At 51.0% G+C, this 24,672-nt stretch overlaps 7 protein-coding genes across 8 annotated transcripts; 4 read left to right on the forward strand and 3 right to left on the reverse strand.

Annotated features, from left to right (window-relative positions):
• The first annotated feature begins 2,154 nt into the window (after positions 1 to 2,154).
• Positions 2,155 to 5,222, forward strand: LOC131216208 (uncharacterized). Its single transcript, XM_058210634.1, has 3 exons — positions 2,155 to 2,719; positions 2,880 to 3,058; positions 3,850 to 5,222. The coding sequence occupies exons 1-3, from the start codon at positions 2,602 to 2,604 to the stop codon at positions 4,132 to 4,134; spliced, it is 582 nt and encodes a 193-aa protein (XP_058066617.1). The 5' UTR covers positions 2,155 to 2,601; the 3' UTR covers positions 4,135 to 5,222.
• A 5,742-nt stretch (positions 5,223 to 10,964) lies between these two features.
• LOC131213361 (uncharacterized) lies at positions 10,965 to 15,644 on the forward strand. Its single transcript, XM_058207393.1, has 4 exons — positions 10,965 to 12,842; positions 13,494 to 14,546; positions 14,676 to 14,980; positions 15,044 to 15,644. The coding sequence occupies exons 1-4, from the start codon at positions 10,965 to 10,967 to the stop codon at positions 15,642 to 15,644; spliced, it is 3,837 nt and encodes a 1,278-aa protein (XP_058063376.1).
• A 500-nt stretch (positions 15,645 to 16,144) lies between these two features.
• Positions 16,145 to 16,797, forward strand: LOC131215892 (uncharacterized). Its single transcript, XM_058210291.1, has 2 exons — positions 16,145 to 16,335; positions 16,394 to 16,797. The coding sequence occupies exons 1-2, from the start codon at positions 16,159 to 16,161 to the stop codon at positions 16,766 to 16,768; spliced, it is 552 nt and encodes a 183-aa protein (XP_058066274.1). The 5' UTR covers positions 16,145 to 16,158; the 3' UTR covers positions 16,769 to 16,797.
• LOC131215881 (tRNA N6-adenosine threonylcarbamoyltransferase) lies at positions 16,789 to 17,959 on the reverse strand. The gene is made up of 2 exons (XM_058210280.1): positions 17,826 to 17,959; positions 16,789 to 17,758 (listed from the first exon to the last, which is right to left on the reverse strand). The coding sequence occupies exons 1-2, from the start codon at positions 17,938 to 17,940 to the stop codon at positions 16,836 to 16,838; spliced, it is 1,038 nt and encodes a 345-aa protein (XP_058066263.1). The 5' UTR covers positions 17,941 to 17,959; the 3' UTR covers positions 16,789 to 16,835.
• A 193-nt stretch (positions 17,960 to 18,152) lies between these two features.
• LOC131216372 (protein YIPF1) lies at positions 18,153 to 19,319 on the reverse strand. Of its 2 annotated transcripts, none has more exons than XM_058210847.1 (4): positions 19,169 to 19,319; positions 18,896 to 19,086; positions 18,539 to 18,826; positions 18,153 to 18,469 (listed from the first exon to the last, which is right to left on the reverse strand). In XM_058210847.1, exons 1-4 carry the CDS (start codon positions 19,317 to 19,319, stop codon positions 18,191 to 18,193), a joined length of 909 nt encoding a protein of 302 aa, XP_058066830.1. In that variant the 3' UTR covers positions 18,153 to 18,190. The 2 variants fall into 2 exon arrangements, with proteins under 2 accessions (XP_058066830.1, XP_058066829.1); XM_058210846.1 differs by having other exon boundaries at positions 18,896 to 19,089.
• A 170-nt stretch (positions 19,320 to 19,489) lies between these two features.
• On the reverse strand, positions 19,490 to 21,249 carry LOC131216395 (uncharacterized). The gene is made up of 2 exons (XM_058210876.1): positions 20,861 to 21,249; positions 19,490 to 20,585 (listed from the first exon to the last, which is right to left on the reverse strand). The coding sequence occupies exons 1-2, from the start codon at positions 20,994 to 20,996 to the stop codon at positions 19,663 to 19,665; spliced, it is 1,059 nt and encodes a 352-aa protein (XP_058066859.1). The 5' UTR covers positions 20,997 to 21,249; the 3' UTR covers positions 19,490 to 19,662.
• Positions 21,250 to 21,608: 359 nt separating this feature from the next.
• LOC131213706 (AFG3-like protein 2) lies at positions 21,609 to 24,538 on the forward strand. The gene is made up of 5 exons (XM_058207856.1): positions 21,609 to 21,815; positions 21,884 to 22,353; positions 22,417 to 22,510; positions 22,573 to 22,877; positions 22,937 to 24,538. Exons 1-5 carry the CDS (start codon positions 21,717 to 21,719, stop codon positions 24,414 to 24,416), a joined length of 2,448 nt encoding a protein of 815 aa, XP_058063839.1. The 5' UTR covers positions 21,609 to 21,716; the 3' UTR covers positions 24,417 to 24,538.
• Positions 24,539 to 24,672: the final 134 nt, after the last annotated feature.

A 24,672-nucleotide genomic window follows, 5' to 3' on the forward strand; every position in this document is an offset into this window, starting at 1 on the left:
GCCGTCTTCTCACGCGATGCACGCCACTTCGTGAGGGGAAGCAAGTAAACCAAAACGGAGAGGAAAAAAAACTATAAAACCAAACACAATCACAGGTGGAAGCCCCATTCGGGGCGCCGTGTTTACATTTGTAGTGAGTACAATCGGTTACAGGACCTGCGTTTAATTTTGGTCCTGCTTTTAATTTTGCATTTATGGTTTTTGGAAGATTGAATGTTGAACTGCTCCCATCTACCTAAAGGATTTTTCTTAGGATTTTTAGAATAATTTGGTAGTTACTGTGCTACTGTTACTTCCCCTTGGACCCGGAGTGTCACCGGAGTGTTGGTGAGAACGATTGACTCCTTCGAAAGAGCTTCTCGGCCAACCCTAAGCACGGGTCCCTCGGTGTAGTTGTGTTGGTGGCAAATGCAAATCACAACCAACCACCACCACCAGCACCGCTGCGGGGCGTAAAACAAAGAAATTCAAATTGGACACACAGCCCCACTGTTAATCGCCGGGTGTCCCCCTTCGGTTCTCTGGGGACCCGACCGGAGGGCACTTTCTTCAGAATGAGGCCACTCGAAGGATCGGGGCCCGAACCCAACTAATGACCGTTGCCTTCGGCCGCCGTTGGCGTTGGTGTGCTTGCTGCCTGCCAGACCTGCCGTTCTTACGATTTATTTCGGCTGCTTCGGGGCACACCCGCATGTGTGTTTGTGTTTGTAGGAGTAACAGGACTCTTTACGAGCAAATGAAGTCACCACGAGGGGTAGATGTTAAACGGCGAGAACACGCTGTACCGGCATCTGGCTCATGTGAGTAACAAGAGAGGCACATGGGAAGGACATAATTGCTGCCAGCAAAGAAAACTAAAACCGACTCCACCGACGGGGCTCTAGGCTGGCCGCTAAAAGTATTAAGAAAATGGCACGAAAGGGACCTGCTTTGGCACACCTTAGCTGGTCAGTCGCACCTGGAATGAGGGGGTCGATGGCAGCTCGTGGCCGTGGGCGAGGACAGGCGCAAGGTACGAGTGTTCCGAGACTCGGACACACAGGGTGGACCGTCAGCTACTACACTCCCTTCTGCTGACTTACGGTCGTCCGCGCGGCGTGCATGAGGTCATTGTTCTAATTGTAAGCGGCAGGCGCCATACGTAGACGAGTTCCCTGCCAGCCAGAGTGTTGAGCAAAAACTGTGCACATTCGTTTGTAAAAACCAAACAGTGCTACAACATAATCATGCGTGATGAAATATACTTTTTTGAGCATTTAATTAATCCCATGTCCAGTCCCCAGTGGCGACCTCCGGGTCCGGTCTGATGTTTGTTTTCATTTCGTTGAAAGGATTTTGTTTTTACATGATAACTTACGGGGATCCTACTAGAATGGCCGATGTTGCTTTCTCCCGGTGGAGGATGGTAGGTTTCATTTGTCATTCAATTTTACTAATGAGGGACTGCCCAGAATTAGGTCACGCGAGTCCTCTATGTTAATGAGTGTTTAATTTAATAATTGATGCTTTTTCCCCTTATGTGCGCCGATAATTACACAGTTTGTCTAATTCTAGAACATTTTCCGTTTTACTTTCCGGAGCAAAGCGTGATCCCTCTAGACAACTACAATAAATCACAGATTTGCGTGATATGTTATGGCGTGAGCTATTACTATCATCGCGAGTAACATTTCATGCATATTTCGTGAAAAGTAATGGATTCCGATGGAATCTAATCATATGAAGAACCTCGGCACTAGTTTGCTGTTTTTTGTAGTTTTTGTTGTTGTATTTTTTAAAAAGATTGAAACAACCCGCTTTTAGGGGCCGTTAACATGCCTTAAGACTCAAATAATATCCCTGTTGTATGTCCGCTTTGTGTGCTTGATATTACTCAAACACTGCTTAAGGCATCTACGGTCCCAATGTTGCAACGGAAACTTTTGAAAATCGTGCGGAGCTGTGCGCATGTCTTGTCCTGGCACGTGTCCTGACGTTTGGCGAAAACCGGATGAACCCCCCGTGGACCGCGGTGGTGTTCATTCGCCGTCATTTGTTGTTTGATCCTGTCCCTCCCGTCCCTCCGGTCTCCGACGAAAAGTGCACTTTCAGTTCCATTTTCTTTCGTTTCCCTACTGCGCTCAGTGCTGTCAGCAGTTCTTGCGTACACTAGGACCGTGCTGGACGTGGACGGCCACACAGCAGCCGGACGGACGACGGCACAGGAGAGCATCGTCGTTCGAGAGAAAGGATTCTGGCCATAACATTCTGGTGTCGTGGTTGCGACGGTTGTCCACGTGCACTCACTGCCCGCCCCATCGCTTGGCCCCCCCAAAACACAAAGGAATTGAGCCAATCTCGCGGCGTAGGAATTGCGTGAGGAGGTCCTCGCACAGGACTTGCAGTGCTCGCAGCAGAACAAAGCACCCCATGGTCGCGATGGTGAAGTGAGTGAAGTAGGCCATTGTTCAGTGTCAGCGCTATTGTTGCGGCATAGGAGAATAGTACACAAACGGTCCCACAAAGTGAGCAACAAGCAACGAATATTGTGACCCCTCCAGACGCACACACGCAAACACAGGCACACTAGTTCGCAGTGTGTGGCTACGTACTTGCGCGTGTATGTGGGCAGTACTTCGCGATACGGCAGTCAGTTTGCTTGCCGAAATACACTCACTGCAGAATGAGGCCAAAATGTCAATTATAATAGCAATTGTCTTCATGGGATTGCTTGAGCTCGGTAAGTGTTGGCCACAGGACTCTCCATTGATTATCTGGGGCAAAGTTTGGCCAGTTGCACAACTGTCAACTTCCCCCCAAAAAAAAACTCTCCATCCTTTCGCACGATCCGTCGGTCTCTTTCTCGCACTGCATCCTTCGCCTACTTCTCTCGCACACAGGACGATCGCAGTATCTGACGAACACTGTACATAAGACATCAGCTGCGACCGAGAAGATTAATGATCTCTGGTGCTACTCGTGCAATGCTACCGACGACGGTGAATCCTGCATCGAGCTGGCGTCCGGCAACAATGCGTCCTACGTTAAAAAGTGTAACCCGGACGAGTTCATCTGCATGGTAAGCCCTCCCGCGGACCACTTAATAATAATTGCCCATCGGAATGACACGGTGACACCACGGCCGTCTACGGTCAGGATTATGTGACAGATAAGACGGGGGGGGGGAGAGAGAGAAAGAGATAGATGTGCGATCCAACGCACGTCGAGAGAGCGCACAAATGTAGGGCATTGTGAGGAGCCCGCGCCCGCTGACACGAATTTGCCCGTTGGCAAGCCACCAGAACGAGAAGGTCTGAAGGTCTTTGGGATTTGGGGCGGGAGAAGGACACTTTTGACAAACTCGGTCTCATATAACGTGATAGTAAACAGTGCAGTCGGTTCCGCCAGCTCCGTCACTCCGTCGCCCCGTATGCCTTGCGGATATTACTGTCAGTGGCTATTTTTGGTACACGGTGAACTCTTGAGGAAACGGCGTGCTTATTTACTACGCCATGCTGGTGTTTGTGTTTCGAGGAGTGTTTCCACCGGAAGTGGTGCTGTTTCAGGTTGCGCCTGACCTATCGGCACGGCTTTATTTCAGGCCCGCGACTAAGTAGGCAGCGAGTTATGATGAATCGATAAGCCATCCTTTTTTTGTTTTTGGGAAGGGTTGGCTGACAAACCCCCCCACGGGACATATGAAATGATGCGCGCAGTGAGTGGCGGGAGATTTTAATTTTGGCCATGACGTCAACGAATCATGCAGATGTTTTATTACCCTCAGCTTGTCGTGCTTCCGTGGTGGAAATCCGACTCTCACATTCAGTCTACGGATTCGTCGAATTAACGGTATCGAACGTTCCATTGCAGGTCAAACAATTTTCCTACACGACCAGCACGGAAAATTCCACCTCCACGCCGAAGCTGTGGTCCTTGGAGCGGCGCTGCATCAACACGTGCGAGGCCGGTTGCATAATCATAGGTGAACGGACGAAGCTGTACGCGTGTACCAGTTGCTGTGAAAAGTCGCTCTGCAACACGGGCCGGGCGCACTCGACCAACCTGATCGCACACTTCCGGCGCACAGCGGCCCTCGGGTTGACCATTCTAGTGTTGCTTAGCCTAGCGAAACCCAGCCTGCGCGTGGCCCTCTAGCCGTAAAACCACACATCCCGGAATGTCCCACAATGTGTCCAACCAACGAGCCCCTTTCAGGTACTTCCATTCTCCCGCAGCAGGCCAATAATTGCGATGAAGCTGAGCCCGGAACGGATTAGGTGCCAAAAACAAACCCTTCATGGTGTCGGTCGGTCGACTGAGGACGACCCCATAGTTGATCCTCACGATGGCGTCCCCGAACTCCACACACCCCGTGTTCCAGTTTCTTCCCGAAATCCTCCCGGTCTAAACCGTTCGTTCCAATTAGATAGAATTTGAAAACAAAAACGTTTGCTCTTGAATCAAGTTCGATTTACTAACTCAGTGCACCGTTCGGAGCGCCAGTAGCGTTTCGAAAGTAGAGTTTAAGCCGAAACTAACTTCATTCCATTTCAGATTTCGAAAATTTCACTCCCACACTACTGCACTAAACCTGTGCGAAAGGTGTCACGCACATTTGCATACAGAGAAAGCTAGAGGGAATACAACTAGAATAGTTTGATAGTAGATAAAACAAAATTTAAGAATCAGAAGAATTGGACAGGGTGTCGAATGGAGCACACGAGCACGAACGTTACATATTCCAAACTATCAGAGTTTTTTAATACAGTAATGCTGCAATCATTTCCACGAACACACACGATCATCTGGCTCTTTATCTCTCTCACACAACTACACCTGCAGCTAGGTTCTTATCAAGCCACCCACTGAAACCGTCGAAAGATTTGAACTGGGCGCTGACAGGAAGAGGAATAGGGTAGGACCGATAAGAAGGATAGTTTTAAATGCCAGTTTTATTTGCTTGCCAAATTTACCCAATAGAGTATCCCTGGAAAGAGTACTTCATGTAATGGGACAGTATTGATTAAAATTCGTAATCAATGGGTATGGCACAACCAGCATACACAAAAGAACACAAAAAATATCGAAACAGACAACGCATAACGAAACGCGGTGCGCACAGCTCGCCAGCGAAAGCGGAAAGTGAGTAAGGAATTTTCTTTGGTACTTTTTTCGTCTCTTTTCTAATGTAAGAATATTTTTTCTATAACATGCATACATTTGACGCAATAAAACTTTTAACGATACTAGTACCCACACCGGATGGGGCACTTTTCACCGTGCCCATTAACCTAGTTCCCGAGAGGCGAGACCTTCAACTATATCCGCCCTGCCCTGTCATAATTAAATTAATTTGGCAAACGCTCATGCGTGAGCGAAATATTAAAATTTTCTTCTCGCCGACAAACAAACAAACCAAGCCAAGCCGTATTACATCAACCGGCGGCACTGAAGGACGCCATGTGCGACAGAAAGGTGCGATCGTGATGCGCGAGCTACGATGTGCGATGAGTTATGCGCGTAGCGTGACCATCGACCGAAAACGGCCACGGGTTGCCTCCACGGTTCAATTGAGGCCACCGGCGCCGGAGTCGATAGGTTGAGCGTCTAGATCCGCACTCGCGGGGCCGCAATAATTGTTGGGGATTCCCAGCAGAATTTCTCGCCAACTTCCAGCCTGTAGAACGATGGACCTTGGGGGAATGGCCCCAATGAAAACCGAAACCGTCGCCCTTTTGTGCCGCGTAGCCCAGTTTCGTCGCACCTCTAGCGTATAGCGTCCGAAGGCGTGTGCAGATTTATGAATGAATCGAGCGAGTAGATCCGTGTTATGCAATACCGACCGACCGACCTGTAAGGCTCTTGCGACCGTGCGGGAAAAACCCAAACTCGCAAGGTTTCTTCAAAATCAAAACACCACCAAACGAACCGAATCGGTTGCTCGCTGCTGTAACAGTAGAAGTGGCCGAGGAAAAACCCGGACCTCTGGTGCAGCACTGCAATCGGCCGCCCATTACTCCGGCCACCGGCGTGTACGTCAAACACTTCGCAATGGAGGAAAGCCCACGGGCTTTGCGTACCTCGCCTGCAACAGCTGAGAGCCGGTGGTCAGCGTATAGATTATGCCCTCATTTTTGTGTCCGGCTCATGGTCCAGCTTTAGTACAGCTGCGTCGGCGACGTCATTGGAGGACAGTCAACCGTGTCGTGACGTCTTCTTGAGCGAATCCAGTCCTGAAACTTTGCGCCGCATGTCTACCACAAAGACCTTTTCTTTTTGCCCTTCCTTGACTGGCGCCGGAGTGGGTCCGTCTGGACGGACGGCTCTGTTGCGCAACCTTTCGCCGTATCCTTCTTGTAGGCACGCCTCGTTAACGTAAGACCCTGAGCGCCGTAGCTTTCGATCCCTTATTCTTGCAGCATTGCCGTTTTATGACGGTGGCTTTAGTTTAACCACAAGCGTTGCGGTTTCCGAGAGATCCGGGAATCAAGGTTGGGCATAATGATTGGTTCGTGGAGATCCACTCTGAAAGAACGATTAGAGTGAGCATAATTATTATATCGCTCGTGGAAGGTAAGCGTTTAAAATTCTTTTCATCCATCTTTTTTTGTTGAATACCGTTAGCAACGAACCGAATCACATTGACAGACTGATGTTCGAAAGCATTTAAAATCGAATTATAATTAAGCAGCATGAAACACAAAAACGGATCAACGACAACGGTAATCAATCTATCGAATAACACCATTTGTAACGGACAAACGACGGCACCTAGGTCAGGTTTTCGGTAGCAAACGGCAGCTCACCGTGCCCGATCACGTACGAAAGACTTCAACGCTTCGTCAAGCGACGAACCTGGGCGTCACAAAAGCGGTGCACTTTCATCCGGGGCCCCTTCAGCGGGATGATTCATCGATGGCTCACCGGTCCGGCGGCCTGTGCTCATGTAATCCTCGTGCTCACGTGTGCTCACCCTGGTTGAATATTTGATTACGGTTTGGACATCGAGAGCGAAAAAAGGCTGGTGAACAAAGACACAAAAACAGAACCGGGCGTAATAGTGGCCCGGCCCCGGAACCGGTCGTCGTCGTCAGCCTACGCCGCCCTAGGATTTGGGTGTGTTGGTTGTTTCTGCTGCAGCACGCTGGCGGCTGGTGTCAATAAACCGTTCCTCCGAAATCCGCCTACTTGGACCAATCGCAGCACAACGCCTCATCTCGCCACGCCGCGCGCTGCCGACGTAGGTAATGAAAGAGAAAGTACTCTGCTGGCAATCAACCGCTGCCGCCGTTTCGCCGAGGCTCTGGCCGTCTTCGGGGACTTTGTTTCCGTTTCGCTCTAGCTAACGGTTCCCAGGATCGTCGGGCACGTGGGGCATGGTGTGGTAGAAGTTTTTTTCTTGTCTTTTAGGGACTCCCAGCTTCGCCGGCTTCGGGGATGCGGATCTTTGGGGCCAGCTTTTCTGAGGTAGTAAACCTCCCCACACGACGCCGACCGTTCCGTTGGAGGGGCGCCGCTAGGTAAACAAACGAATCCACCACACGGGGTCCGACGTGGATTCGGTCGGGCGTTTCGGAGCTGGTGGGGTTCTATAAAACAATCCGCCAGCCGGTTACCGAAGTCAGTTCGAGCAGTGCATCCGTACCGGAGTGAGTGAACTCGGTGGCAGTGAAAGCGTACCACCCCAGGTGATACCAGGATCTTTCTGGCCCGAGTTGGCAATATCGAGAGAAAAAAAATCCAGTGAACGTGTGGATATCGGAAGAGGACGTACGAATCCGAGATCGTCTGTTTGACCCCCCCAACGAGTGAGATCACGAACCGTAACCCAACTGGTGCTGGTAGTGCCGTAGCAGTGATTGGCGGTGAAATTGCAGTGAATCCGCCGCAAACGAGCGTGTCGCTTCTGAAGAAAGCAAAACGAGAAAAGGTTGGTGACAAAGAGCATATTTAAATCGTTCGAACGCGTCAGAGCGGATCGCTTCTCGCCCGTGGGGCAAATGGCTATGATCTGGGTGGTAAACCAAGAGACGACACGGCTCAAAGTAACGGTACCGAAAGCACTGAACGGATTAGGATTTGACATGCCCGATCGTCTTGTGAGAATGCGCATTCCGAGCGGCTGGACGATGAAAGGGAAAGGCTTAGCACGCCGGTGTCATAAGGGTCTCCAGTCGGAATGGAAAGCTGCATAACTGTTCTCCCACTCGAGCCGATGGTGGTGGCGATGGGTTCTTTGAACTCTAAGGAATTTTTCCTTCAACATCCAATTAGCGGCTCAGCTTGGGACCCGCCGCGGTTCATGGGATTAGTTTTCAAGTGAGATGAAGGTAGAATACCTTTCCCTTATAAGGCATGAACTATGATTTTAAAGATGAGTTTTTAGTATAAAAAGCTTCGGCATTGAGAAAGTCACTCACTCAGATCATTGCATAACGCCATCGGGGAACGCAATCTGTTTTTGGCGACGCAATTTAAACACCGATAAACTTCCCTATCTCCCTGCACACTTCCGAAAGCTAGCGAGAAAGCACTCATTTCGCTTAATCGGCCCGGAAATGGATTGTACGAGAGATCATTGTATGCAAATCCGCCACACACCGGACCCGTCGTCTCTCCCTTCGATTCTTTGTCTTTCGACGAAAGGCTACATTTCATCTTTCACGTAACTTCTTCCGAAAACGCTGCTTGGGAGAAAACAGTCGCTCGGTACCGTAAACGGCAAGACGGCCCACCGTTCCGTAACGGTGTCGTTTTTGGGAAAGACTTGGAAACTGCACAATCCACCCACATGATCCGCCGGAGCGTTACGCTCCAGCTGGACCGAAGGCGGTGGATACGCAAATATGTAATTTAATTTCACTTTCAATCCTCCGGCGGCTCAGGAGCCAAAGACCAACCCCCGGCCAGATAAGCGATGGCGTTGGTGGGCAAAGAAATAAAATACGCATATTACGAACCCGAACCCGCCGTCGTGCCCGTCGTGCCCGTCGTGCCCGTCTTGGCCATCGAATTCGCGCAACAATCTGCGTGTGTGGCGTTGAGTTGATTATGCAACTCCGTACGCGAGAGACATACGACGACCGCATCGTGACACGCGGACGCGACCGCAACTCGTCTCGACCTCATTTCTGCGGCACCCGACAACGACCCCGACACGGAATGGCCGCGAGGCGGACGATTCGTCACCTTCCTTACTATCGATGAAGTTGCCGGAGGAATTAATTAATCAATGGACATCCATTGTTCCATCGTATTCGGGCTCAGAGTTGCAGCTCCGCCAGGGAAAGATCACGAGCATCGGGACGATCCCAACCCGACTCGATCTGCTTTGCGGCGAAAGTAAAAGTTCCCAGTGGCGCGCACGCTCTGACCTCGTAACGTTTGACTTTTCCAACCACATTTTGGCCGCTTCTTCCTGTTTGTCTTTGGAACTGGTTTCGCTGTATGGCGTCATGTTTTCTTGCCGACCGCCTTCCTCGGTCTCACGGGCACACTTTCCGTTTGCCAAAACAACGAGATCGAGCTCTCGGGAACGGGACCTTTGCCGGGTGTCTTGGGTTAATGTTTTCGAGGCCACCGTTACGAGGGGGGGGGGGATTCGAAAGCAACACTGCAGAGACCATTGTTTTGAGCTCTTCTTCACGCTGGGCAGGGCACCAGCGGCGGGAAAAACAATGGAAAACAGATCACCGGATAACGTTTATGCATTTTATGCAAAGTTCCTCAATTTCACATCCGCACGAGTTTCTTGTGTATGCACCGTCAGGGTCAAGTGGCCATCTTGTACAGTGACTACTTCCGCTGACCGGGGCCAGCATATTCAAAAGGGTTGGCTTTGTGTTTGGAGTCTCTGAGAAGATACCATTTTCGATGGAACCCTTTGTCAGGGAAAAGTTCCGTCACTTCCGTAGGTGGATTCATTGCTGCACTTACGGGAAACTCTCGATGGACAAGGAGACTGATTCAAATCACTTAGCAGCAACGCCAGCAGGTTTCCTACTTCCGACCGCTGGTCACTTTCGCCTTCGCGTTCCGATCGCTAACAGTGGTCGACTCTCTGCGGTCACTTCGTGATCTTCGCCGTGGTCTGCGGGCAGGAAGAAGAATGAGTTATGAGATGTGCGGCACGTATTACGGCATCGCGGTCGGCAGCCGCTGGTCGTTAGGTAATCGGCGCGGTTCGAAGTACCGTATTTTTCCGTGTATAACGCGCACTTTTTTCCCAATTTTTTGAGCTTTAAAATCTGGGTGCGCGTTATACAAGGGGAGTAAAAATTTTGTCTCCTCCAAACATACAAATGTGCCCTTTTAGGTACATATTCTATGGTATTATTGAATAAATTATGAAATGAAACACTTGTTAGGAATATAATTATCCATAAAATATCGTTATTAAGTCATGGCAGGGAGTTAAAACAGAAGTTGTTGTGAAATCATTTAAAAAATGTGGAAATCAGCATGGATCTGAAGATGTTGCAATTTATGAGGACTCTTCAGAGAGTGAGAATGAGGAGTACAGTGAAGAGCAATTAGAGAATATCAATTTCTCAGACAGCAGCGAATATGAGTTTGAAGATCATTACGAAATATAAAATACTAGTATGTCTTTTGCAATGTATACGCATTTTATCTTTAGTCTACTTTAGAATATTTATAGAGTATTTAGAGTAATATATTATTATCATTTGGTATTTGTTGGATATCACATATCTGAAAAATGTGAAGTAAAAAACTTTTTTTCCATTTTTGGTCTCGTAAAATATGGGTGCGCGTTATACACGGGTGCGCGTTATACACGGAAAAATACGGTAACAAAGAGACGCCATTGGAACGAGCCGATTCACGCGGTCAGCGTGGTTAATAATGTTTTCTTCCGCCACACGGAACGTGGACCTCATGGCTGTTGAATGACCTGCTTTATTATGCTTTCTTTCTTGCCGCCCCGTACACAGTGCCACTTCCGAGCGCAGCGCACCGGAAAGATGCGACTGATCACTTCCGCAGCACTGCTGCTGCTAGTGTCGGCGGGGGCCGTTTTAGGAGCGGACGAATGGGGCTGGCTACCGCTAGATGCTAGCTTGCTAGGTGAGGATAAGGTCCGCGAGAAGCGACAGGACATCGGCGTGTTGCCCGCGGACCGTCAGCAGAATGCGACCGAAGTCGGCGACGAGGACATTCTGAACTTCATCCTGGACAGCGGACGACAGGGGCGCAGCCTGGAAGGATTCGATGAGGTGTACAGCGACCCATCGGTACAGGACGCGCTCCAGAACGCGGACGATGCGCAGGCCCGCAACATCATCAAGGACAAGCTGTGTTCGCTCGGTCTGATGCAGTGCGATGGTGAAGCGATCGAAGGCAAGCGGCCATACTATCCGATCTACGCCCAGCAACAGCAACCACCCCGTCGGCCACCTCCGCCACGAGGACCTCCGCTACCCCCGCAGCAGTATCCCCAGCGTCCTCCAGTTCCACCGCCGGCGCAAGGACCGCCACCGCGACCACAACACCAGGGACCGTACGGACCTCCGAAGCCGATGCCTCTTCCGCAGCATAAAGTCGGGTACGCCACCGGACCTCAACAGCGCCCACCGTTCATCGGTGGACCTCAGGGCTCTTTCGCTGGCCCCAGCTACGCCTCGGCCTATCCCTCGAAGCCACTGGGTCCAATCTACGAGTCGGACGTTCCTCCGTTCGAGTTCGAACCGATCGGTGCCGGTGAGAAGATCTACGAAGGCGGAATCCTCACTAAGCCCGGTCTCGTCCTGAACGATGGACCACTCGTGAAGCCGGTTGAGCAACACATTCATCACCACTACCACCACATCGAGGGGTCCTCCGACTCGAAGACGGTCGTCGTCAACAATCCCGTTCCGTCCGTGCTGAGTGGATCGGCCGTCGTCGGAGGCGGTAGCTCCGGTGCCTACGGCCAGACTGGTGGACTCTACTCGGCCGGCGGTGTCTACGGTACGGCCGGTGTCGGCGGAACCGGCGGATTTTCGCCCCTGGCCGGTGCTGAGTTCGACTACAAGGAGCTGAAGGGTGTCAACAACAACGGAGGCTTCGGTCAGTCCGCAACTTACGCCGCCCAAAACAAACCGGTCTTCGAGGGTACCGCTTCGTTCGGACAGGGAAGCAAACAGACCCTGTACAACCAAGGTCCGGCGCAGTTCGGGGCATCGGGCAGTGGTAGTAATTCGCTGTACAGTGGAGAGATATCGGGCGCCTATCAGAGTACCGGCGCTGGGAGCTACCACTCCAGTAACCCGACGCTCTACAAGAAGGAACTGAACGTGAAAGGACCGGCACCGGCGAACGGTTTGGGAACCTTCGGTGGAAATGGCGCCAACTACAACAAATACAGCCAGTACAGCAATGGACAATTCGGCTCGAACGGTGGACAGTTCGGATCGAATGGAGGACAGTTCGGATCGAACGGTGGACAGTTCGGATCGAACGGTGGACAGTTCGGTTCCAGCGCGGGACAATTTGGTGGCGATCAGTTTGGCGGACAGTACAGTCAGTTCGGTAACGGTGGCCTCAACAATGGTATCGAGGATTGCGTGTGCGTTCCGTACGATCAGTGCCCGGCGCAGGACGTGATCGGCCGGAAAGACGATCTGATCTTGCCACTCGATCCGCGCAACCTGAAAACGGACATTGAAGCGGCTGCCGATGAGGTCGTGATCACCGATGGCAACGGCACGATGACGGTGGTTCGTGTCCCGAAGAACGCCACGGCATCGCCACCATCACCGACCGATAAAAGCACCGTGACCGTAGCCAAAAAGATCAGCAAACGAGAGGCAGCTGCCGATCCGGAGGGCAAATCGAACGAAGCGAAGGCCAACATTGAACCGGTAAGTAAGCAAGCGGTTCGATATTCGGACCGCCCCGTGGTACTGCTAACCGGTCTAACCTATCAAACCAAATTTCTGCGCTAACCCTGTTCCGTTCGGCTTGCGAAAACATCACATCAAATTAATCCCAATCCTCGGTCCTAACTCCTTAACTCCTCCTGAGAAGACGCCAGCGATGGAAGAGGCTGGAAAGATTTTTCTTGTGCACCTCGGTAGGCTCTGGACCAAGATGGTCGTCAATAGCTGACACATCAGCCCCAAAAACCGTATCTCTGGGACTCACCCCAACGACGGACGGACCACAGACCGAAGGCGGACACCGGAAGGACCTATCACCACGCGACTAAAACACTTGCACTGAGCCGTTGACAGACGCCCAAGCTTTTCACCACTCCAAAGGTTGCTTCGAGCAGCAACAAGGATGACACACTAAACTCGTTGGACGATCGCCCGGCTGGGAACATGCACCATGGAAACCCAAACACACAGCAGAATGCCATCATAGACGGCCGTACGGCTCGGGTTCTAATGGGGAACGCTTACCTATTAACCGGTCGACGGAACGGCCTATGCTTGAGCGTGTTTGTGTGGTTTGGGTGTGTTTATGTGCCCCCGAGTATAGTATGTGTCGTTTGCTTCCTGTGTTTCTAGCGCCTGGGCGTCGGTGGAGGTGGCGGTGACAAGAAAGTGGTCCCTACCTTCGGTGTATCCTTCGGTCTGCCGTATCCCTCCGGTTACCCGTTGAACCCGTACGGGCCGTACCCGGCCCCGAACCCTTACTTTGGTTCGATCGGTGCGAACGGGCTGAATCTGGGGTTGGTGAACATTAACCCACTGCTGTCCCTGCAAGTGACAAAGGACGAGTACGGGGACAAGGTGCTGAAGCCACTGGTGAACCTGCACGTCACGCCGACGGAGAACGTGGTCCACAAGATCGGTGGGCTGCTGGCGGCCAAGAAGCAAAACATCTACCACGTGTTCAATCAGCACGAACACTACCACGCCCATCAGGGTTATCCTAGGCCACCGCCGGTTTACTACCCACCTTCACACCACGGCCATCCTCCGCCTCACGGTGGTCCGATTTTTTCTAGACCACCACCGATTGGGGCCGGTGGTCCGGAACTTATCTACACGAAGCCTCCCGGACCGATCTACACTGGACCGGGATCGCACGGTTTTAATCGGCCACCCTTCCCCATTGGACCGGGCTTTGGTCCGGGTGGTGGTCCCGGCGGTGTGCCACCTTTTTATGGTGGGCCAAGACCACCCTTTTTCCGTGACGCTTCGTCGTTGGCTGACGATGGTGGGGTAGCATACGATTCCGTTGAGGTGGGACGTAGCACGAACGTTACCTTCGACCAATCCAACGCTTACCGGCCGGCCGGTAACTTCCAGTACCAATCCGTCTATCCCCAAACCGAACCGAGCTCAATCAATCAGAACAGGGCTCAGTACGGTCGGCAGTACCAGAACTATGACCAGCAGGGCAATAATAACGTACGCATTCCCCCCACTCAAACCATTCCGACACAGGCCCCGGGGCATTCCGAAGGTAGCGACACTGTCAGCTTCCCGAACAGCCGGCGGCGTAAGCGTTCGACGGACGTTGAAGTGCCGAAGGACTTGGAGAGTAAGCAAACTGCCGCGCCGGAAGAGTCGATCGATTCCACCGTACAAGAAAAATCTTTCTCCACCGAAAAGGTATGTAAGCGAAGACTAATCCGGCCTCACTAACCGAACTAGCAACAGCAGACGAAGAGTACGGCGGTTCCTTTAAACGGTTCCAACAGGGAAATAGGCTAACGATTTCGTCTTCTGCCTTACACACAGAGACAAGCCTTCTATGGTCCACGTCCCGGTCAGCAACAGTGCAGCGGTCGCCAAGTGTGCTGCCGTCGTCCAGCGTATCGTCCCAACGTGCCGAGCCAAAACCTGGGCAAGTGTGGCGTTCGCAACGCTCAAGGCATTAACGGTCGTATCAAGAACCCGGTCTACATCGATGGAGACAGCGAATTCGGAGAGTATCCGTGGCAGGTGGCCATCCTGAAGAAGGATCCGAAGGAGTCGGTGTACGTTTGTGGAGGAACACTGATCGACAATCTGTACATCATCACCGCTGCGCATTGCGTGAAGACGTAAGTGGAATTGACCTCGAAGGTGAACCGGAATTCAATCTAATGGTCCTCTTCCCACCACAGCTACAATGGATTTGATCTACGCGTGCGTCTTGGCGAGTGGGATGTCAATCACGACGTCGAGTTCTACCCGTACATCGAGCGGGATATCATTTCTGTCCAGGTGCACCCCGAATACTATGCCGGCACGCTGGATAACGATCTGGCCATCCTGAAGATGGATCGTCCGGTCGATCTGACCAGCGCCCCACATATTGCTCCCGCCTGCCTGCCCGACAAGCAGACCGACTTCTCTGGCCAACGCTGCTGGACCACCGGGTGGGGCAAGGATGCGTTCGGGGACTATGGAAAGTACCAGAACATCCTGAAGGAGGTCGATGTTCCGATCGTGAACCACTACCAGTGTCAGAATCAACTGCGTCAGACGCGTCTCGGTTTCTCGTACAACCTCAACCCGGGTTTCCTGTGCGCCGGTGGCGAGGAAGGAAAGGATGCCTGCAAGGGTGACGGTGGCGGTCCACTCGTCTGCGAACGGGGCGGCGTGTGGCAGGTGGTTGGCGTCGTTTCGTGGGGCATCGGTTGCGGCCAGGCGAACGTGCCCGGCGTGTACGTCAAGGTTGCCCACTATCTGGACTGGATCCAACAGGTCCGAGGACGGTTCTAACAGCATCTTCTACGGCGTACTATTATTTATTGATCGACCCCATAACCAGCGACGCCGTCGCCCAGTGATAGCGTAGGAACAGTGGTTGCGAACGAATGTTTAGTCTGTTTACTTTGTATTTGATAATATCAACTCAACTTCAACTTCTTCAGCTGGTCAGGCAATGATGGAGTCCAGCTGGAGCTAAAGTGTATGCTATGTGCAGGCATTCGAGAATAAGAGAACGGGCGAGGCGAACATTAGCGTGTAACGATAAGAACCTAAGCAGTACTCTTCGATGAATAAATTATTCTATTTATTCGGTTTTGTATCTGGCCGTGTTCTTTTTATCCTGTTTCGGTGTTTTAAATTTGAAAACGATTGTACCACATTCATCTTTGCGATCGCAGCGACATCTGATGGTGAGTCCCATAAGCGATTGCGCACTCATTTGACATGTTTACTTTTGGCCGGCATTTGGCAGACCAGTTTACATAATAATCACAAAAACCTTCACTCAGTGCAATAAATTAACATGAGCACGATAAAGTACATTGGCCGCACGACCGATTTCCGTGGCAAGACACTATGGGAAATTGTAGGAAACCTGAAAAACTTTGGCGTTGGCCGCGTTGTCGTACGCAGCATGTTCGAGCGCTATCCGGAGCCAAGTTTTATGAGAATCGTCAAAGTGGAAGCCCTTCCGGATGAGGTACGCAAAGCTCTTAGCCACCAATGTATGTCCGCTTTATATATTCCTCTTGTTTAAGAAACCGGAGCGTAAAGTGCGTGTAACCGTCGAGAAGACATTCCGCGGACGCACGTGTCCCAAACTGGTGGAGGTGGAAAGCACGTCGTATAAAGCGGATTATCGGTTGCTTGCGAAACACGAAGAGGAATCGTACTGCAAGCTGGTGGAGCGCCAGGAAAAGATTTTCCCGCGAGAAATTGAGCTGCCCCCGCTACTGAGGGAGTTTGTGACACGCGAAACGGGCAAACCGGCCCCCATGATACCGATCAAATTGAAAGATGGCCGAGAAAACCGATATAGAGTGGCGAAAGAAGGCGAACAACCAACAGTTCCGGTAACGATGAACCTCGGTAAACCAGCGAGCCCGAGTTTATATGCCAACTGTGAACTTTGAGAGGCAATATAAAGGGTAGTTGTTAATCGAAATAAGGAACTTTTTATTTCATTCCCTTTTGCAACCATCAATCATCTCGCCACGTTACTTCCACCTCGTCCGTTCGAAAGCGTTGCGTTATGGTTGCATCTTTCCAAGCCATTCGCGTTCCACTGCGGAACATTTCCCAACCAGCATGCGCAATCATCACGCCATTGTCAATGCAGAACCGCTCATCGGTGGCGAATAGTTTGGCGCCCCTCTCCTCACACATGATGCCCATCATCTCCTGCAGTCGCACGTTACAACCGACGCCACCGACTATCAACACCTCCTGCGAACCCGTATGGGCCATGGCACGTTCCGTAGTTTCTACCAGCATCGCGAACAGGGTCTCTTGCAGCGAGAAACACAAGTCCTCATCCGTCCACTGTTCGCCTTCTTCCGCTTTCGCACGCTTGTTTTGCTTCCGCTTGGGACGGGCCTTCTGCTCGATGAACGATAGAATTCCCGAGAAGCTCATGTCCATTCCCTTCACCGAGTACGGTAGCGCCACGTACTTTTGCCCTTTCTTCGCCATCTGCTCGATGTTGTAGCCAGGACTGGGGTCGTTCGAAAGGTGGATGATGCGTGCGAAACGATCCAAACAATTGCCGATCGCTATGTCGATCGTTTCACCGAAAATCCGGTACCGTTTGCAGGCGTAGGAAATGATTTGCGTGTTGCCACCGCTCACGTACAGCACCGTCGGATTTGCCGCCTTGGTAATCAAACGACCCATCTCGATGTGCCCAATGCAGTGGTTCACGCCCAGGATGGGTTTGTTCCAGATCTGTGCGATCGTTCGGGCTACGATGGCCACAGCCAGCAACGGTGGAGCCATGCCGGGCCCTTTCGTGTAACACACCACATCGATGTCCTGTGGCGAAAGTCCGGCCACGTCTAAAGCGCGTTTCAAAATGTCCAACACCCGCGACCGGTGGTGCTGGGCGGTCTCCTTGGGAAGAAACCCTGAGGCGCCGGATCGGCAGATATTAGAAGATCATTCCTGACCTTTGCAGCGCTTGCTTTGTCTTACCTTCACCCGGCGGTGTTATATACGTCTCGCGCTCGTTTGCCAACACTTCGCCATCCTTTACGATGCCAACGCCAATTTTATTGGCGCTTCCTTCAAACCCGATCGCAACCACCATTGTGTTTGATCAACTACGGTTTGTGCGATTTTACGCAGAAACGTAAACAATCAACACGTCACCGTGCCGGTTAACATTTTGTCATTACACTGGTGGAAATTGCTTTAAAACTAATTGGTCAACAAAATGTTTGAACATTCAAAATATCGACCATGTAGTATGGAGAAATTATCATTAATACTCATTAAAAATTGCACGGGGGGTTTGCAATGGGTTAGATACGTGTTTATTATTGATAACGTATGCAGATTTACATTTTCTTACTTTGCATGGTAGTATTGACAACTACACTGGCGATGGAGACGGTAGTCTTCGTCAGGGACGATTTTTCAACTGGTGCTTCGGTTTCCGGTGCGTGGAAGAAGTACAGCATAAAACCGGCCGCGAGGGCAAAGTGTGCCAACTCGATAGCTAGCACAATAAACAGCGAATACCTGGACTTCTTAATGGCCGGTATCAGCACCGTGAGCAGGGCGAAACTCGAAAGGAAAGCTCCAGTGATGACCAGCAACCATTGGATCAGTGAAACCTGCGGGAAATCCGTAGTGTTATTTGCGTGAGCAGTACGTAACACTGCGAAATAGGACTATTGTCTTACTTGTACGGTCCAAAATACGGAAACAGGAATGTAGATCGCCAGCGAGTATCCGTACACGCAAATGAGCGAAAGTAGACTTGGCGATCGGGGTGCATCTTCTTCGATGTCCAGATCAACGGGCTTTGCACTCCACTTCAAAATTGCCCACAGAGCAGTGGGTACGAGTACGGTATACAAAATGATGGCCGTGGCGGAATACGAGACAAGGTGGTAGCTGTAACGCCAGTGATGGTTCCCCGTGTGTTGCAAGTAGCTTGCCATGTTGCCGGAAATGGCGATCGTGAAAATCTTGCATATAAGAAGGGAAGTGTAAGATACAGAATTGACACACGAAACACGAGTTTTCCAGTTACTCACCAGTGTCAGGACGATCCAAATCGGCCCATACATATCGGGGTTCGAGGCTATGTTTAGCTTCAAATAGTTAGCCGGAGCGCGCTTCGGGACCATCGCGGTGGCAATACGATCCACAACGGTCATGGTGTCAACATCGAAAAATTGCTGATAGTACTCGAAGCTTAGAATTGATGCAGGCTTCGAAGAGCTGTCTGCTGGTCCACGGCAACAGTAGGAGATAGAACCATTGTTGAAGGACGTGGGTTTCGAATTGTTTTTCGTGTGGCAACCTACCTTGGGTGGCCGTGTCATCGTGCGTTTCGATGGCAGAGCTAGCCGTTGTGCGTTGTGGCGAGTTGATATTAATTTGTGCGCTACTTCCGCTAGTTTCTTCTATTAGCGGAAACTCCTTGAAGGACAACAAGTCGTCAGCAGTTGCTTCCATTGTGTTCTGAGCAAAAACGTCAAAACAATGCGCGTGCCTGGGCCACGTAACGGATCGTAACGCTCGGCACAGTAACGTTCACACGAACGCTCGTATGTTTCAGCACACCCACGGGATCAACCCGGTTGACCAATTTACGCAAAGGTGTTTTTATTGATAGAAAAGGGGTTCCCTATCGATTCACTATAATACAGCATTTTGCACCCTTTCACAAAAAATACATCTCGATATGGCACTTAGCCAACTATGATGAACCGGCTTAATGGCAACGATCGCTAACGGTTTCACTATGAGATACGGCGCTGTGTTGAGCTGAGCTTCCGAATTTAGCACGACACCGGACCTAGACTGTATCCATCGTTAGCGGAATCATAAGACAGCTGCTGAGCATTTTACTATTCCCTAACGCCGGTAGGTTGTCCACCGGTTTGTACCTAATGTAGAGCTTTAGCATTCGTATCTTCCAGTTGTTGTTTTCATTGGGGTCCCGCCGCAATCCAATGAGAGTTTCAAACTCGCCCAGACACACATACCGATTGTCCGGTCCGGGCTGGTTGTTGTACACCACGCCACAGGACAGCGCTACTACGCCCGACTCAACGATGCGCCCTTGGCACCCGTCAAACATGATGTTCGGGACAAGTAGAAAACTATATTGGAATTTAAGGCTTAAAATTAGATTGATTATGTCCTGCGGCCCGCACACCTGCTCGGTGCCCTGCTGCGTTTCGCTAATCTCCAGCGATACCGTGCAGTTGGCATCCAACCAGAAGGCACTTTCATCCAACGAATTGCGGTTCCACTTGAGAAAGAACCATACCGTGTAGTCGAGAGCTAGCAAATTCACCGGATACTGTTCGAGACCGGGTGGGTCCGATCCCGATTCGCCGGGCCCGTTAGTGTTTTCGTTGAAGAAAACTCCATTGGTAGAAGCGGCCAGGGCGTTGTAATCGTCGATGTGACTCTGCAGGGTCGTAGCCGTGCTGGAAGAACTCGAGTCAGCCGACGGTGAATGAAAAACGTACGATTGTGACGACGGACCCGGGAGATCCGACGACGACGGCATGTTCGATGTATCCCCACTGGAACCATACTTTCGTCTCCAGAGCTGCAAACAATGCTCGATCAGAATCGCTTTTGTACTGTCCGGCGGTAAATGTATGTTGTAGGTTTGAAGGTACTTGTAAAGGTACTCTGGTTTCACGATATTCTTGGCCAGCAGCGATCCGGCATCACGGCAATGTTCCATCATCACGTTTAACGATTCTACGAAAAAAATACCGTGAATTAGATAAACGGTGCACACTGCATGCAAGGTTTGTGTTATCGAAAAACGGGGGATTTTCGGCCAAATCCTTCCAATTGCTTCGTAAAATCCGGCCATCGTAAATCATGCATGGCCCCGAATGGTTGTATCTTTTTGATTACTGTTCATTAAACAATTGAAAGATAAGCGAGATATGCGAGATATGCTAGCCGGGCGGTTGCATTTAGCTGCCGTCCACAGATCTTCTTCGTCCTGCCCGCCTTACTTCACTTACTTTCCAACGTAATCTCTTTAATTGAGTTTTTCGAGATGATGTTCCCAATGGCGAGCGTAACTTTGCGCACTTCAGGGTCAACTTGCGTGAAGAAATCTGCGATTCCGTTGCGCTCATGATCGGCTGATATCACCATGCTGCTGATCGCCCACGAGAGGGGATGGCTTCCGGTTCAGGTGTTCGGCCGAGTTTTTTTCTTCTGCAGTGCGTGAGGTCAAGACGCAGGTGCCTGTTGCGCGTTAATAAAACCTTAAGGACACTTTTTTGACTGATTCAGGCTCACAAACAGACGTAATTATAGTGTTGAGTCTTTAGATTACAGATTATAGGTTTTCGTACCGCACCCCCATCACACTGCGCGGCTTGAATAATTTCCTTCGCTCATCTACCATGCGTATTCCCTTTTGAGACTGATTCGTAACATATGACCGAATGATAACAAAGCGGCGGCCGTGTTGCCGGTACAGCAATTTGTACTCAAATTTGCGAGATGGATAAAGCGCAAGTCATTAGACAGCACCGAGTAATGGAGAGAGATATTTCAAATGCCGTGTAAAAAATCCTGAAGATCGTAGCGCCCATTGCACAATTTGAACCCTTTTTACGCTTTCGTTTGTTTCACACCTGTCCTTGTGCGCCACAGTAGCCCTACCGCCAGTGCCGGCTGTCAAACGGCGTGTTATGACACAAATGTCACGCAATTTGTGAAGGATAATTTTCATCATCATCACACGAAACAAGAGGACGGGATTTCATCAAAACTCGAAGATCGCAGGATTGTGAAGATTGTGTAATAATCCCGATGTGAAGATTGTGTGCAATAGTTGCAATAGAGCAGACAACCCGATTCCACACCATGGCTTATCGTTTGCTGACGACGGCCAAGAAACTCGAATCCGTTCTGGTCGGATTGAACCGGCCACACCGGACGGTGAACGGGACGGACTGTGAACAGGTAAGTTGGCGGTAACCAATGCGCGCTCAAACCTGCCTATTCTGGTTCTAACGGCTGAGTCTTTACAGATTATTCGTAGCTTAAGTTACCTGCAAACACGGAGCAACCGCACGTGGAACGAATTCATCCACCGGATTCAGTTGTTCTGCGAGAAACCACCCAAAGGGTTCGAAAAGTATTACAAACCACCGGGATCGGGCGGAGGAAAGCGGGCCACTAAGTCTGAATCCGCGGCGGCGGCCAAGGATGACAAACCACTCACCGAGAAACCGTCGAGCCCCCCCGGTACACCTCAAGCGCCTGGAGAGTCGACACAGAAAAACGACTGGAACCTGGGAATGTTTTCGCCGCAACCGGCCCGTGGTAAGGGTAGTTCCGGCGGTTCCGGTGGATCGGGGCGACCGATCGATGGCGGTGAGGATGGCGATAAGGAGAAGATGTTGATCTTTGGGGCATTAGCTGGAGTGGCACTAATATCGGCGATCGCTTATTTCGAAATGGGCTACAAGGAAGTGACATGGAAAGAATTCATCAACAAGTGCGTGATCGTTTGGGTTTCGATGTGACCACCGCAACTAATAATGTATCATTCCTTTTCAAGTTACCTCGCTCGCGGCATCGTTGATAAGCTGGAGGTCGTCAACAAAAAATGGGTTCGCGTTAAGCTAACTCCGGGAAATGCCTCGGATTCCTCGGTAAGACTTGCGCACCTTTGACCATTTGGACAGGCACTTTTACTGTTTTCCCTTTCCCGAAGGGAGTACTATGGTTCAACATCGGTAGCGTGGACTCGTTCGAGCGCAATTTGGAAAATGCTCAAACGGATATGAATATCGAGCCGGTAAACTTCGTTCCTGTGGTCTATCGGAGTGAGCTCGAGGCATCCAGTTTGACGGGGCTGCTCCCGACGCTGTTAATCATCGGCTTTCTTGTGTACATGATGCGCCGATCATCGGAAATGATGGGTGGCCGTGGAGGGCGCCGAGGCGGCGGATTGTTCGGCGGAGTGATGCAGTCTACGGCCAAGTTGATTAACGCTAACGAAATTAATGTTGGTTTCAGGTAAATTCTTTTACGCCCCGTCATCGATCATGGATCAATAATTTCGGCTCTCATTTCAGAGATGTTGCGGGCTGCGAAGAGGCCAAGATCGAAATTATGGAATTTGTGAACTTTCTGAAAAATCCCCAGCAGTACATTGATTTGGGTGCAAAAATTCCCAAAGGCGCAATGCTGACCGGCCCTCCGGGAACGGGTAAAACGCTGCTTGCCAAAGCAACGGCTGGTGAAGCGAACGTTCCGTTCATCACCGTGTCTGGATCGGAGTTTTTGGAAATGTTCGTAGGTGTTGGTCCGTCTCGTGTGCGCGACATGTTTGCTATGGCTCGGAAAAATGCTCCCTGTATTCTGTTTATCGACGAAATCGATGCGGTCGGCCGGAAGCGTGGAGGCAAAAGCTTCGGAGGACATTCGGAGCAAGAGAACACACTCAACCAGCTGCTGGTCGAGATGGATGGCTTCAATACGACCACCAACGTCGTCGTACTGGCCGCCACGAACCGAGTGGACATTCTAGACAAAGCGTTGCTCCGGCCGGGACGTTTCGATCGACAGATCTTTGTGCCCGCACCGGACATTAAGGGTCGTGCCAGCATTTTCAAGGTGCATTTGGGGCCGCTCAGAACCGATCTCGACAAGATGGATTTGGCTCGAAAAATGGCGGCACTGACACCGGGTTTCACCGGAGCCGACATTGCGAACGTGTGCAACGAGGCCGCACTCATTGCGGCTCGCGATCTGCACGATTCGATCGTCTTGAAACACTTCGAGCAAGCGATCGAGCGCGTGATCGCGGGCATGGAGAAAAAGACGAACGTACTGTCGCCGGAAGAGAAACGCACCGTGGCGTACCACGAGGCCGGCCACGCCGTGTGCGGTTGGTTCCTGGAGCACTCCGATCCACTGCTGAAGGTGTCGATCATCCCGCGTGGCAAAGGGTTGGGTTACGCGCAGTACCTCCCGAAAGACCAGTATCTGCTATCGACGGAGCAGCTGTACGATCGAATGTGCATGACCCTGGGCGGACGCGTTTCGGAGGAGATTTTCTTCGACCGCATCACGACCGGTGCGCAGGATGACCTGAAAAAGATCACGGACAGTGCGTATGCACAGATCACGCGCTTCGGTATGAACAAAAAGGTTGGCAACGTGAGCTTTGACACCTCCCAGCCGGGCGACCCGATGTTTAGCAAACCGTACTCGGAGCAGACGGCACAAATCATCGACGAGGAGGTCCGATCGCTGATCGGCCGAGCGTACGTGCGAACGAAAGAGCTGCTTACGAAACATCGCCCGGATGTGGAGAAGGTGGCCGAGCGGTTACTGAAGAACGAGATTCTCAGTCGCGACGATATGATTGAGCTGCTCGGTAAGCGCCCATTCCCGGAGAAATCGACGTACGAGGAGTTTGTGGAGGGAACTGGCTCATTCGAGGAGGACACTACGCTGCCCGAAGGTCTGTCCAGTTGGAACAAGGAGAAGGAAGTCAAACAGGAAACGGTAGAAAGCGGGAAGCAAGGGGACAGCAAAGCTAAGGTGTAAACCCGTACCAACAATCACGGCGGTCCGCGCTGGTGTTGTGTTCAGTGGAAATGTACTAGATTATGATGCAAAGTTGAAACAGAGAGAAATAAAGTTTACCAACCGCGAACGCCGATGGAATCGTAGTGTAATGAATTCCGTCAATTAGGTCAAAAAATGGATTTTGAGTAAAATGTAATTGTGTTTCTTTACTTAAAGCAAACAAAAATCAAAACCGGACGGATTGAGTGAGAAAGTTAGTCTCACCAATCACTTC

The sequence above is a fragment of the Anopheles bellator genome, chromosome 1 (genome assembly GCF_943735745.2).
Source record: "Anopheles bellator chromosome 1, idAnoBellAS_SP24_06.2, whole genome shotgun sequence".
In the NCBI taxonomy this organism is placed as follows: Eukaryota; Metazoa; Arthropoda; class Insecta; order Diptera; family Culicidae; genus Anopheles; species Anopheles bellator.

Excerpts from the sequence above, each read along its gene's own strand:
- LOC131216208 (XM_058210634.1), top strand. The coding sequence starts at position 2,602 with ATGTGGGCAGTACTTCGCGATACGGCAGTCAGTTTGCTTGCCGAAATA. Across the intron at positions 2,720-2,879 it reads CATGGGATTGCTTGAGCTCG|GACGATCGCAGTATCTGACG; the intron begins GTAAGTGTTGGC and ends TCTCGCACACAG. Across the intron at positions 3,059-3,849 it reads CGGACGAGTTCATCTGCATG|GTCAAACAATTTTCCTACAC; the intron begins GTAAGCCCTCCC and ends GTTCCATTGCAG.
- LOC131213361 (XM_058207393.1), top strand. The coding sequence starts at position 10,965 with ATGCGACTGATCACTTCCGCAGCACTGCTGCTGCTAGTGTCGGCGGGG. Across the intron at positions 12,843-13,493 it reads CGAAGGCCAACATTGAACCG|CGCCTGGGCGTCGGTGGAGG; the intron begins GTAAGTAAGCAA and ends CTGTGTTTCTAG. Across the intron at positions 14,981-15,043 it reads GCTGCGCATTGCGTGAAGAC|CTACAATGGATTTGATCTAC; the intron begins GTAAGTGGAATT and ends TTCCCACCACAG.
- LOC131215892 (XM_058210291.1), top strand. The coding sequence starts at position 16,159 with ATGAGCACGATAAAGTACATTGGCCGCACGACCGATTTCCGTGGCAAG. Across the intron at positions 16,336-16,393 it reads TGGAAGCCCTTCCGGATGAG|AAACCGGAGCGTAAAGTGCG; the intron begins GTACGCAAAGCT and ends CTCTTGTTTAAG.
- LOC131215881 (XM_058210280.1), bottom strand. The coding sequence starts at position 17,940 with ATGGTGGTTGCGATCGGGTTTGAAGGAAGCGCCAATAAAATTGGCGTT. Across the intron at positions 17,759-17,825 it reads TATAACACCGCCGGGTGAAG|GGTTTCTTCCCAAGGAGACC; the intron begins GTAAGACAAAGC and ends CCGGCGCCTCAG.
- LOC131216372 (XM_058210846.1), bottom strand. The coding sequence starts at position 19,319 with ATGGAAGCAACTGCTGACGACTTGTTGTCCTTCAAGGAGTTTCCGCTA. Across the intron at positions 19,090-19,168 it reads CGATGACACGGCCACCCAAG|CAGACAGCTCTTCGAAGCCT; the intron begins GTAGGTTGCCAC and ends GCCGTGGACCAG. Across the intron at positions 18,827-18,895 it reads TTTGGATCGTCCTGACACTG|ATTTTCACGATCGCCATTTC; the intron begins GTGAGTAACTGG and ends CTTATATGCAAG.
- LOC131216395 (XM_058210876.1), bottom strand. The coding sequence starts at position 20,996 with ATGGTGATATCAGCCGATCATGAGCGCAACGGAATCGCAGATTTCTTC. Across the intron at positions 20,586-20,860 it reads TAAAGAGATTACGTTGGAAA|AATCGTTAAACGTGATGATG; the intron begins GTAAGTGAAGTA and ends TTTTTTTCGTAG.
- LOC131213706 (XM_058207856.1), top strand. The coding sequence starts at position 21,717 with ATGGCTTATCGTTTGCTGACGACGGCCAAGAAACTCGAATCCGTTCTG. Across the intron at positions 21,816-21,883 it reads ACGGGACGGACTGTGAACAG|ATTATTCGTAGCTTAAGTTA; the intron begins GTAAGTTGGCGG and ends GAGTCTTTACAG. Across the intron at positions 22,511-22,572 it reads GAAATGCCTCGGATTCCTCG|GGAGTACTATGGTTCAACAT; the intron begins GTAAGACTTGCG and ends CCTTTCCCGAAG.